The 12500-nt window shown below is 38.1% G+C and overlaps 1 protein-coding gene across 1 annotated transcript in view; it reads left to right on the plus strand.

Moving 5' to 3' along the window:
* Positions 1-12500, plus strand: part of LOC138043352 (nuclear pore complex protein Nup107-like) — a 66094-nt gene that overhangs the window by 26855 nt on the left and 26739 nt on the right. Inside the window, exons 13-21 of the mRNA XM_068889585.1 lie at positions 1721-1775; positions 2118-2189; positions 3816-3910; positions 4685-4757; positions 5249-5311; positions 6605-6667; positions 6761-6851; positions 10679-10764; positions 11301-11360. Of these exons, the coding sequence (XP_068745686.1) occupies positions 1721-1775; positions 2118-2189; positions 3816-3910; positions 4685-4757; positions 5249-5311; positions 6605-6667; positions 6761-6851; positions 10679-10764; positions 11301-11360 (658 nt within the window). The remainder of the gene's footprint in view (positions 1-1720; positions 1776-2117; positions 2190-3815; positions 3911-4684; positions 4758-5248; positions 5312-6604; positions 6668-6760; positions 6852-10678; positions 10765-11300; positions 11361-12500) is intronic.

Here is a 12500-nt window from a genome sequence, read left to right on the forward strand (position 1 = left end):
TTTTTGTGATAGTGCACTGTAAGCAGCGCGTGCATAAAGCACGAAAATAAACAGGTCTGCTGAAAGCGTGCTTTAGTTTCAACAAAATGAGCCCCAAAATCAGCACAAAATTACCTGCTATTTCCAAAAATGATGGAATTATCTGGTGATAAATAACCTCGTCTTGGAGAGTAAAGTTTTGACTTTGCAGAAACAATGGTCAACCTCAAGAGTTGGGCGATTGTGATCTTTGTGTTGAATTCACTCATTTCTTGTCAAGCTTTATAACACTTGAAAGAAAAAGAAAACTAGCAGAAACAAAAACGCGATATCTTGCTGTGATTTGACACAGATGCTTCACTGTTTCCCGAGTACACACGCCGTGGTAACTTGATCATGGTGCCCGCTGAATTCAATGCCTGAATTCAATGTTTGATTTTGTGATTTACTTGTGCAGCCAAAAGTACAATAACAAAATTGAACATAGCAAAAATCTCCCAAATTGTTTTTTGCTAATGGTAACTTTTTATATTCACAGTTCAAAATTATTGTTTTCATGTCGTAAATTTTGTTGCTGGTGGCAAAATATTTTATTCTCAATCGACCATCCCGAAAACTTCCTTCTGCTCTTCCTATGTGTATCAATATTTATTTACTTTTGCATCAATATTAGTTTTGCATAAAGCAAGCTAACAAAATCTGTACCTTGCTTTGAGCGTTAAAATAGAATTGTTGGTCCTATGCTTCTGTTACAAAGGTCGAGGTATATTTTTTAGGTCACCCATCCAGATACTAATCCTGTCGGATAGGGCTTAACTTCAGTGAACTTTTGTGTTACAAAGCTGTCAGACGTTCAGAGTACAGTACCTCTCTGAGTTAAGCGAACCACTAGTCTTCAACTAGTTTGCGTTTGACTTTGAACGCGTTTGTGTTTGCGTTCAACGAATGTGGAGAATTTCCGAGTCTTGGACAGTGCGGTTTGCACTGAAGAGTGTTTGAAAGTGTTCGGACCAGCCGGTGAAGATGGAGGCCTTGTCTGTGAGGAACTCCTGACCATCGGAGATGTGCAAGGGACTCGGGAGTTGGTGGGTGGGGCCATACACAGTTTTCAAAGCGTTGTAGAACCCTCCGTAGTCGCCATAGTCTGCCAACAGCTGAGTCTGCTGGGCCAGGTGCTCCCACCAGTCGTTCTGGATCTCCCAGATCCTGCACTGAAGGACGCTACAGGCCTGATGGAAGCTGGCTTTTTTTCTCAGGACAAGACGGCTGTGCTAGATGGGCCTGGTGGGCTGACCTCTTCTTGGCTAGCAGTTCTTGTATAAGCAAGAAGTTCTAAGTCATAAGAAAATGAGAAATCATCAATACATGAACATTGTCCTTCTAAAAAGCTCTGAGATAGAAAAGTAGAATTGATTATCATGCACAGTATGCCTAACCCCAACGTGAATGGTAACCATTAAAATCAATTCCTAGACTTAACAACCACTGCCATATTATTAAGCAACTTATGAAAGATTTATTCATCCACTCACTTCCAGGACCAATTAACTACTTACAAATATACACATACTTTCTAATAGCTGTTGGATTTTCAGTGATCTTTACTTCTTTCAATTTCAACGTAAGTTAAAACAAATTGACTTACAGTAGGTTGAAGCAAATTGACCTGAAATCCAATTTAACCTGTAACAAATACATGTAGTCATCCCTAAGTTGGCATTTACTATCTTTGTCTGTGCAGTGATCGTCTTCAGAATGGAACCTTTGATGAGGAAGTTGTGCTTCCAGATTTTGTGGTAAGTGCAAACTACTGTTTAATCAATGTAAAGGATGTTAAAAGCATGCTTGACTATTTCACAATCCTGGATCATATGACCATTAAATTCCAGGTCATGTTTACTGGGAGAAAGGGTCTTACAGAAAGTCAAGAATTGTTGTTATTGTTGTACTTGCAATAGATCTTTCGCTCTTATTAGAGAGATGTCCCCACCGATTAACTGACTAATTAGTGCAACATGCAATAATTTAGTGTCTTAGACATGATGATGTTGTAAGCGAAATAGCGTGGGCTTGTAGCCATGTAGGAGGGGAGAAAAATTTTAAAAAGTTTACTTTCATGGATGCACACTGTTTTTTAGGGAAGGCATTGGAGTGAAAAGACAATTGTAGAGAAGCTTTATGAAATGGAAGCCTCTACGAGGCAAAGCCAGGTATGCTGTTTGCATAACAGTCATTATTAAATTCTCAGCCTGGGATAATGCAATTCTAGCTTCCTCATTGGTTCATTGGTTCAGTGGATCTCTGTTACCAGCCATTATACCTGTGTTTGACCTTATATGGAAATGAATGCTGCAAATGTCGCACAGCATAAAATTTTTGGCCCCCGGAAGTCACATCACTTTTCAGTTGTTTCTTCAAAACTGAAGGTTGAGAATTTAATGAAACAGTTATTCCATTCGCCCTTGTTGGATGTGAGATTGGTAATAGCCAACTCGTATCCTATGCGGCTTATGGAATAATTCTTAAATATTTTGTGTAACCCAGCTGGCTGCAGCCTTGTCCACAGGAGTTATTGTTTGCCTTGGTGTAAGCACATAGACTAGCAGACAGTGGGCAGCTGCGTGTTATTCATTGTTGTGTGGTGGAACATGGCAACAAGATCTTTACTAAATTACACATATCAGAAATTCCTCAGTGGGACTCAGTGCTACTAATTTCTTGTGCACCAGTGGACTGTGCACTGGTGGCTCTGTTGGTTGAGCATCAGGCTGTCTTGCGGGAATGTTTGAACCCCAACTGGATCAACAATCAGGATCTTAAATTAAGTGAGGAGATAGTGCTGCCTTTGTAATTTCATCTGCAAATGGTTAGACTTTCAAGTCTTCTTGGATCTGGACTATTTAACAATTAGACCTGTAGCCCTTGCGGGCTACGGGTCAAAAGCCCACAACGTGAAGGCGAATGGGCTATTGACCCTTGGCCCTTTAGTGCAAAGGGTCTAATTGTTTTAGTATCACCCAACTAGTCGGACAGAAAAGGCGATAATAAAGTTAGCAAATGCAAGTTGAAGAAATATTAAAATATAGAAAAGCGTCACGCTTTTCGCTACTCGAGAACTATTACTAATAGTCATCTAGTAGCGTAACCAATTAAAATGCAGGATTTGCATTAGTCCACTAGTTGGGTGATACGAAAAGCCGTTGGCCCTGTCTCATAAAAATGCTTCATTGTTGATAAGTTCCCTGTGGGACGTTAAAGAACGCACACACTGTTCGAGAAGAGTAGGGAATGGAGTGGCCAGTGTTGTGGCTAAACTGTTCTCTCCAGCAGAAGTGGCCAGCTTGGCGTGATGTCTGGTGGTGTATGAGGCCACCTAAGCAGAGACAGCTATAAGTCAAAAAGGGACTTTGCCAAGTGCTGGAACATGAAGATGTAGATGTAAATGTATATGTCTCTTTTGATTCCTTTCCCTGGGGCTGTGGCAAGTGATGGTGAGCAGCTGTCTTCTGTAACTGTGCTGATGTACTGCTTCATTGGCCAAATCTCTGACCTGTCTGAGAATTTTTGCTGTTAGAATAGGCAAGTGACCAGAAATACAAATGTAGTCTGATTTTTTGCACCTGTCCCTTGTATAGTAAACAGTAAACTGGGAAAAAAAATCAGGTGGCAGATACATGTATGAATTTCTGCAATATCTAAATGTAAATCAACTGGTATTTTTGAAGGTCTCAAGAGAACTTTGTTAATTTTAAGATGCCTTGAGTACAAAGAATTAAACCATTCATAACATTACTGGGTGAGTGTGACCATTAATAAATGCAATGTTTGTTCACCAGATTGTTATTGATTGGCTGGAAAAGAATGCAGAAGATTGGTTAGAAATCTTTTTGGAGGCTGACACAGTAGAGTATTTCTCCAAATCAGTCTGCTGGTATGAATATACAGTAAAGTTTAACTTCATGCATTGTACCTCAGTATAATTAAAAGAAATAGTGAAAGTTAGTAATGTAGTGTTAGGGAACATTTGATGGTTTCCTTAGAAATAAATGTTTGTTTAAGTTTGCTTTCTTTTTTTCGCTCTTCTACATTATGCAGAAATCCAGAGTTTTTATATTATTATACATCAGACTCACTATGAAAAATCTGATTGGTCGAGAGCATTTAATCAATTCACAATAGCTTGTGAAATTGACATGATAAATGTAATATCTGCTGCAGATATTACATTTATCATGTCAAGTTCAACGTCTGCCTGGTTACTAAGCCCTTTGGAGTGTTCTCCTCAGAAACAAAATGGCTGAACGCTTCGTTTCTGTTTCTGAGGATGAATTATGTGAACAATGTATAATAAAACAATTATTGAATTCGGTTTTCGCATGATATCATGAATTATCAAAACCTCGTGTCTGTGTTATCTGCCGAAACCGAAGGCTGAGGCAGATAACACAGACCTTGGTTTTGATAATTCATGATAGCATGCTCAACCTCATCCTATAATTGTTTATTAATTGGTCATTTTGACCATAATAATCATTGTACATGTGCATTGTTTGTTATTCTGTTTGGTTGCTGTCAGTCACAAATCAAAATGTCCATATTGCTATTCAGCATAAGCCACTAAATGTAAATGTACAACACAAGTTGTTATTAATTTGTATTATTCGTTTGTTATCATGTATCAACAAGCCTGCTGTTCTTTTATCAGGGAAAACACTCTTCACTCTCTCCAACAAGGAGGAGGAAATATGGGAAGAAGAAGACCTTTGGTTACAGAGATGGTAAGCAACATCCTCATACATTGTATGTTGTGTTCAAAGTTTTTCTTAGTTCAATTTTTTTCAAACCTGTTGAATTTGATTTTTCTTTGTCTGATATTCATTATCATACATGTACCTTGACAGAATTTGATAGTGTGGGTGAAAGTAGTCCTGTAATAGAACTATTGGCAGTGACTGATGTTTTGACAACCTGAGTGGAAGTCATCTTCAGAGTCAAGTGATGGTTGAAGTGATGCTCTGTTCTGTGTTATGATTGGTAGTGGGAAAAGTAATGCGATTTGTTGTGAGGATAGCGAGTGGTGATTGGCTCAAACCATTTTCTATTCAGTATCATAATCTGAAAAATAGGAAAAATTGAACTGGTTAAAAAATTTTGAACAAGCAAAAAGTTGAATCACAGCATAAATATATATATTCAGCTACAGTGTTGTAACTGAAGGGGATGTGGTTTTTGGAATATTAACTGAGTTTGCTTTTTAACTGAAATATAGGATCCTGATGCCCCTGGGAGACAGAACAGGACTTTACAAAATTTAGACAAGTTTTGCTATGAAGTCAACATTTGTCTTCAGTAGGAGACCATAGAACAATAGCTTTAACACTTGATAATAGTTATGAGGGTTTAATAGTATTTTTCATATGTATTTTGTTTACATGATTCATGGTCCCTATGAAACTCAATTACATGTAGAAGGTAGAAGATAGACTTTAGTGTTTTTTTACATGTAGGAGCAATGACATGTGACTATTGCACTTATCTTATCCTTATTCACATTGTACCTGGAAATAACATCATTCCTTGTTAATATACTACATGTACCTTAACTCTTGCAAATATAAGTTTAGAAGAAGATGGGAATGAATAGTGTATTTCGGAAAAAAAAGCGTAACCTACATTGTATTTTTATCTCTTTTACAATATAATATGGCGGAACCCTCCCTTGATTTTTCAGAGATATTTAAAAATTATTATTCCATGAGCGCGCGTTGGATATATATGAGATGGTAAATAGCCAACGAGGCGCATAGCACCAAGTTGGCTATAACCAGTCTCATATCCAAAAAGTGCAAATGGAATAATATTATTGTTTTATTAAAATCCTTAAACTCCAAAAGTTTGGAAGTACGAAATATAAGCGAAAGGAGCGAGAAAATCCGAGCAAAATGAAAAAGAAAACAAACTTGATGAAGATGCGATGTTCTGTAATACCTGGTATTCAGACGGACGCAGACTCGTCACAAAAACATTTCTTACCTTTTCACGTACTTCTTAATAATGGAATTGATCCAGACTTTCCAGAAAAACGTTTTTTTTGCTTTATTTTAGCTTACATGTAGCAACACTTAGCTCAATCATTTGCCATATAAGGTCAAACTAAGGTATATGAGGTGATAATCGATAGTAAACCAATCACAGCACGAGAAATGCATTAACCGAGGCTGAGAATTTAATAAATTCTAGTATTCCTAATGGAACTTCATAAGATTCCTCCATAAACCAAATTCGTGCATGCAAATGGCAACCAGAAAAATAATAATTAGTATTTTGTCCTTTTGCTAATTAGGCCCACTAGCTTTGTTAGCACAGACAAAATATATAAGAATGTTACTGTAGAATGTTGCTAGTTGGTCTGACTAGGACATAAGAAAAAGAATAATAATAATTTTAGTTGCTGCCATTTATAAATGCAGTCTGTAGTATTAATTATTTTTGATACAAAGAAATTATTGCAAATATATACACTAAAAACGTGTATTTTCATCTATGATTTTTGTTGCTTTTTTTAAAAACTTCATTTTACGAGTGAAATGATATACTGTTACTTAATGATCGCTCTCAACTGCAGGAAGATGAAGCCAGGTTATTGCGGCATATGTTTACCTTTATAAGAGCAGGGAAACTAGAAGAGGTATGGTAAATTCCCCTTGGGAAGCAAAATTTTAATTTATTATTGTCATTATTATAGCAAGCTACAATAAGTGGTTTTTTCTTTGGTTTCCAGGCTCAAGGGTTATGTGAGAGGTCAAAACAATTTTGGAGGGCTGCCACTCTTGAAGGATGGAAGCTGTGGCATGATCCAAATGTAAATGAAGGTACAAGCAGACATTTATCATCATCAATAGTATTATTAGGGCCGATTTACACGATACGATTTTGTCCCATGCGACAAGCTCACGACAGGCCTACGACGTGACTTACGATTGTCGCAGCGTTGTAAAACATGTTTTAAAATGCTACGACATTTTTTCTGACGTACACAACAATCGTAAATCATGTCGTGGGCCTGTCGTGAGCCGTTGTCGCATGCGACAAAATCGTACCGTGTAAATCGGCCCTTGTACATTACTTAAGTCTTGCACTGTAAACTAATATTTCTAAAAACAAATGGAGAAATAAAAAGGGCTGATTGGGAAATCTAAAAGAAATCGTGTGGCTTTTATTATTATACTTCCCATAAAATAGTGGAGATAATCAATCTTTGCTAATAAAGACGGACAGGATGTGCAACTAGGTGAGGAAAAAATGGGTAGATACCAGGGGAGGACGGAGGATTTTTTGATTGAGGGGCCGCGAGATATAGTATGACAGAGGCGGTATGGGCACGATAGCGCCCATCAGGACTGCGAACGGCGCACTTTTCTAAGGATTTTCGGACACATGCTCCCCAGGGAAAATTGAAGATGCAAACTAGTGTATTCTGGACGCTTAAATGTAGCAAATGCCTGGACTCCATATTGAATATGTAATGCTGAAATATTTAATAAACTACAGGTGTGGTTGTGGTCAAAGAAGTAACATTTTTATTGATGATAACAGGGCCAAAGCGATTGCGACGAGAGCACAACCTCCTGCCTAAGGCGGCAACATTGTCTACCTGAAAAATCGTCAAATCTAGTTTGTTTGAGATGGATCATTTCTACATGCATTCTGGGAGATTTCAAATTGGTCATTTGCGACTAAAAATGTAGGCTTCGAACACAGATTCTAAGAAGATTTATAACAACAATTTCAACAAAGGACATGACGTTAAGACCAATCATGAGAAAATTCATAACTACATGTGATCAATTGAGTGGGCTTGAGTGGGCTTTCTTATTTCTGTAAACAAAAGTTAAGTAGATCACTAAATCCCTTGTTTTAATTGTTACTTGCTGAGTTAAGATACATGTACTGCACACCTGGTTTACGAGTGTCAATGGGATCGATCTTTGAGCAACTGCTGCTTTCCTTTCTCTAGTCCTTTGCAAAGCCTACCCTCACTGGTACAACTGTATGTAAGACACACTGTAGAACAGTCCTTCGTATCTAGCTTCCCTGGTCCTTTATGGAATAAAATGCGACGCCTGTAACGTCTTTCAGTGTGTCGGTTTGAAGCTGTTTATAAGGGCCGTTGATTTGAACAACGTTCGATAAATTTTCTTCTTTAAGTGCCACTACGACGAAAATTTTTGGTTTGCTTTTCGAATTTTTTCAACGTCAATTAAGTCAATATGTTCAAAATAATACAATGCATTTAAATTTGGAACGATAGAAGCGAGATAAGTCGGGAAATAGGCCACCCCAAAACCGCTAAAAATCTGTCCGCCATTACTCGGACGGCATTGGAGAAGCCTCGATTATTTTGTCAGCGGTCTTCACGCAAGACTTTGCTCGTGACGTCATACGCGCATCGCTTCGTGGGCGTTTGACAAAGCGAACAAGTCGATCAGGGAGTAATGTATATAATATCAGCTAAAAGCAACTCGATGATCTCTCACATCTCATAGACGGCATGGGAAATTAGCCGCCTTTATTTTGAGCGTTGCGCCTATGACGTCAGACCCCAGGCAATCCAGCTAGACCCAATCCTTTTCCTCGCTCACGGGCATTTGCCGTTCGAGTAATGGCGGAAAGCGAAAACCGAAAAACTACGTTACAATAATCATACTTTCCGTGGGAATTTTGAGACAAAAATTGGCATGATACCTATCTAGTACATCTATTTTCAAAATCTAAAGAAAAAAAGGACATGCAAAATTTTCATCGTAGTGGCACTTTAACAATGTTTATTAAAGAAAATATATTTAAGGTGATTCCCTTGTTTTGCACTGTGTATCTAATACTGCGCATAACATTGCGACTTGGGAGATGGCGTCGTTTCACACCGGCCATCTGAAGAGAGGCAACAAAGACCACTTTTACTGTTCAAGAACTTTTAAGTGTAATCATGATAACTCTTCTCGGTTAAGAAGGTGTTGTTTTGGAACTCGCCTCATTCCTTTTTCGAAAAAATTAATGATCATTTTGAAGCTCCTTTGCCATCCATTTATCATCGTGTTGCAAAGAAACGAGCATGGTGACCCCCCGTCATTTTTAATGGTTTCATTTACTCGTAATAGGTACACAGAAAACATATTTTAAGGAGAAAAGAAGTTGGATAGTAGGAGTTGTAACAATAATCATTTACATGTAAATGACGTGAAACTGCATTTGGAGTCCAACACTGAGTGCAAGGTGATGACTGTATCGGTCCAATTTGCTTAAATTTCTTTGCAAGATTGAGCAATTTCACATCACTTTACTTAAAAATTATAGCCTGGACAAACATTTAGGTTCAAGTTTTCTACAACAGTCAGTAGCTTTTGCTAAATAACAATTTTTCTAGTTAATCTAGTTTCGAACGCTTCTCAATAATGATTGTAATTTCTCAAGGGGCTTCACAATAATGTATTCTAAGATAACAAGAAAAATAAATTAAAGTAAATAAGATAATAATGAATAAAATAAATAAAGAAATGAGTACATTGTTTGATTAATTTTTAAAAAACTAGTACACCAAAGAGTTACTCTTAATAAATTTAGAAAAAAGAAAGGTCTGAAGTTTCTTTTTAAATAATGAAACGGACATTGTATAGTATTCCAAATCTTTGGAGCATATACAGTAAAAGCCCAGTCACCATAGGTTTTGGTTCTAGGTGTTGATTGCATCAGTAAATCAAGAGAGTTTGAATGTAAAATCCTTGTAGGTTTCCGGTATAGTAGAAGTTCGGCCAAGTATTGAGGACAGAGACCATTAAGAGCTTTGTAGACTAGAAGAAGGTGCTTAAATGCAATTTGATAAGAAACAGGAAACCAGTGAAGTTGAGCTAATGAAGGAGTAACGTGTTCATATTCACTAACGCCAGTGACAAAACGAGCAGCAGTATTCTGAAGTTGTTGAAGCTTCTTAACTTAATACTCAGGCAGTCCAAAGTTATGAAAGCATCCACGACCTCAGAAGCAGAATCCTCTTGAAGATACCTGCAAATTCTGAACAAATTCCTTAAATGACTACAAACTTGATTAATTTGCTAATTGAAAGTTTTATGCTTGTCAAAGATGACACCAAGGCACCAAATTGTAAATAGCTTAATGTGGGCTCACTGCGAAACTTTGAGTAAATGAGAAGAACATCAGTCTTGTCTTGGTTCAGCTCTAACGCCCATTGTGAATACAATGTCTGTTGATAGTTTTAAATCTGAGTTAGTGAACAGTTTTTAATTTTTTCATTGCACCAGTTTTACTCAGATTTTTATAGTTTTTAATATTGCATTGTATTAGTTTTGGTCCATTTTTACTGTTAGTGTGATATCGCACGATTTTTACGGACTTAATAAAGTGTAGATGTAGATAAAACATGAAAGTCGCAGCTCTAAATCATAGTTGCTACTTGAAAAGTGCAAAATTTTTGTGAGATCTCTATAGTGTCAAATTCTTGCTTATTACAATAAAGTGCTATAATTTTACCCCAATTAGGTTCAGATTAGTTGCACAAGTGTGAAGAAACGTAGCCTGCATGTATGACAGTTTTGCTCGGAACCCTAAAATAGTCTTCTTGTTCACATAAGCTTTTAGTGTACATGTGTACCGTTGATAATTATTTTGTTTGAATCTTTTTCAGGGTCAAACAACACAACTCTTGCTGCAACTGAGGGCAATGAAAATAGAGATCTGTGGAAAAAATGTTGTTGGGGACTATGTGAAAAGGTAGATTTCATGTATACATGTAGTTACAAAGTGCAATTGGGTTTTACTTCATCTATTATTTCGTATTTTCACAACTCACAGTTCAGATACATGTAATCATGTATTGAATTGAATTGATGTTAAATGAATATGGAGCAGAGATGGTGCAGTGGTGAGAGCACTGGCCTTTCCACCAATTTGGTGGCTGGGTTGTCTACTCTGCCCTGAGAGGTTTTTCTCTGGGTACTCTGGTTTTCCCCTCCCCTCAAAAACCAACCTACAATTTCATATGAGTTCATTTGATTTGATTTGATTTCTGTGCGGTGTCTCCAATTAAATACAGTTGAAGCTCATTATTTGCATTCTTTTTTATTTCTCTAAATTAACCTGCATGTACATGTACAGTAGATTATTGAGGAAAAGTGCCTCTTCAGTTCTTCTGTAAAATATCTTTGTCATTATTGACCAGTAGACAAATATGATGCCCAGCCTTGGCTTGGCTTATGAAAAGCAATTTCTGCTGTGAATTTCTAACTTGTTTTGCTTAATTTTGTTAGAGTAACTACAGCATGTATGAGAAGGCAATTTATGCTGCACTCTGTGGAAACCTGAGCAAGGTAATCAATAATAATAATAATAATAATAATAATAATAATAATAATAATAATAATAATAATAATAATAATAATAATAAGAGTTTTAAAATCTACCAGTGCCGCCATGGAGGACATTGGACTAACATGGAATCCTAAGAAGTGCAATGTGATTCATGTGAGGAAAGGGGCTCAAGTGCATGATGCAGCAGGTGTGAGGTTAGGTCACGAGGGGGTCGTGGAAAGCTTGGACGCGAGTTCTACTTACAAGTTTCTAGGGGTGAGAGAGACTGTGATGCAGGATGAGAAGCTGGCATTGGAATGTGCGGCAAAGGTGTACCTGCAAAGGTTGTCATTAATTTGGAGTAGCCCCCTGTCTGATTCCAACCGTGTGACTGCAAGTAACCAGTTTGCTCTTCCAGTCCTCTCCTATTTGATGTGGACTCAGCATTGGCCTATTACAGAGCTTAGAGTGATCGACAGAGAGGCGAGAAAGATAATATGTGAGAACGGAGGGAAGCATCCGCTAAGTTCGACGGCTATGTTGTATCTACCCAGGGACAAGGGTGGGCGTGGCCTACGCGCAATTGAGCAAGAATACAAGCTAACAAAAATCAAATCTGCACTTAAGCTGTATGAGAATACAGATCCTACCATGAGGTTAGTTCAGAAGTTTGAAGAGAGGGCGAGTGAGAAGGGATTCACTTCGTTGGTTAAGGAGGCATGCAAGTACGCGGAGGAGCTGGACACGGGTTTGACTTTGAACTATCCGAAACCGTCATGCAGCCCGCGCCAAGCTCCGGATACAGAAATTCTAGGGAAGAAAGTTAAGGGTTATTTGAGGAGGACTGTGACGGAGAAGTTACAGGAAGAGATTGAGAGCGAGCAGTGGCATGGTCGCTTTCTGTGTGCACGGTGGCACGACAAAGATCTGAGCATGGATGAGTGTTTTGCTTGGCTACGGGAGTGGCCCTCAGCACCCACCCACACGATTACCGGGGTACTGGAGCTTTACGAACAGCTCACCCCTACTAGAGTGTATACAAAGATCAAAACAGGAACTTCACAAGGAGAGATCACGTGTAGGTTGTGCGGAGGCGCTGCAGAAACTCTTGCGCATGTTCTTGCAGGATGTCCTGCTTTAGCACAGTCCAAGTATTTGGA

The sequence above is a fragment of the Montipora capricornis genome, chromosome 3 (assembly GCF_036669925.1).
Source record: "Montipora capricornis isolate CH-2021 chromosome 3, ASM3666992v2, whole genome shotgun sequence".
In the NCBI taxonomy this organism is placed as follows: Eukaryota; Metazoa; Cnidaria; class Anthozoa; order Scleractinia; family Acroporidae; genus Montipora; species Montipora capricornis.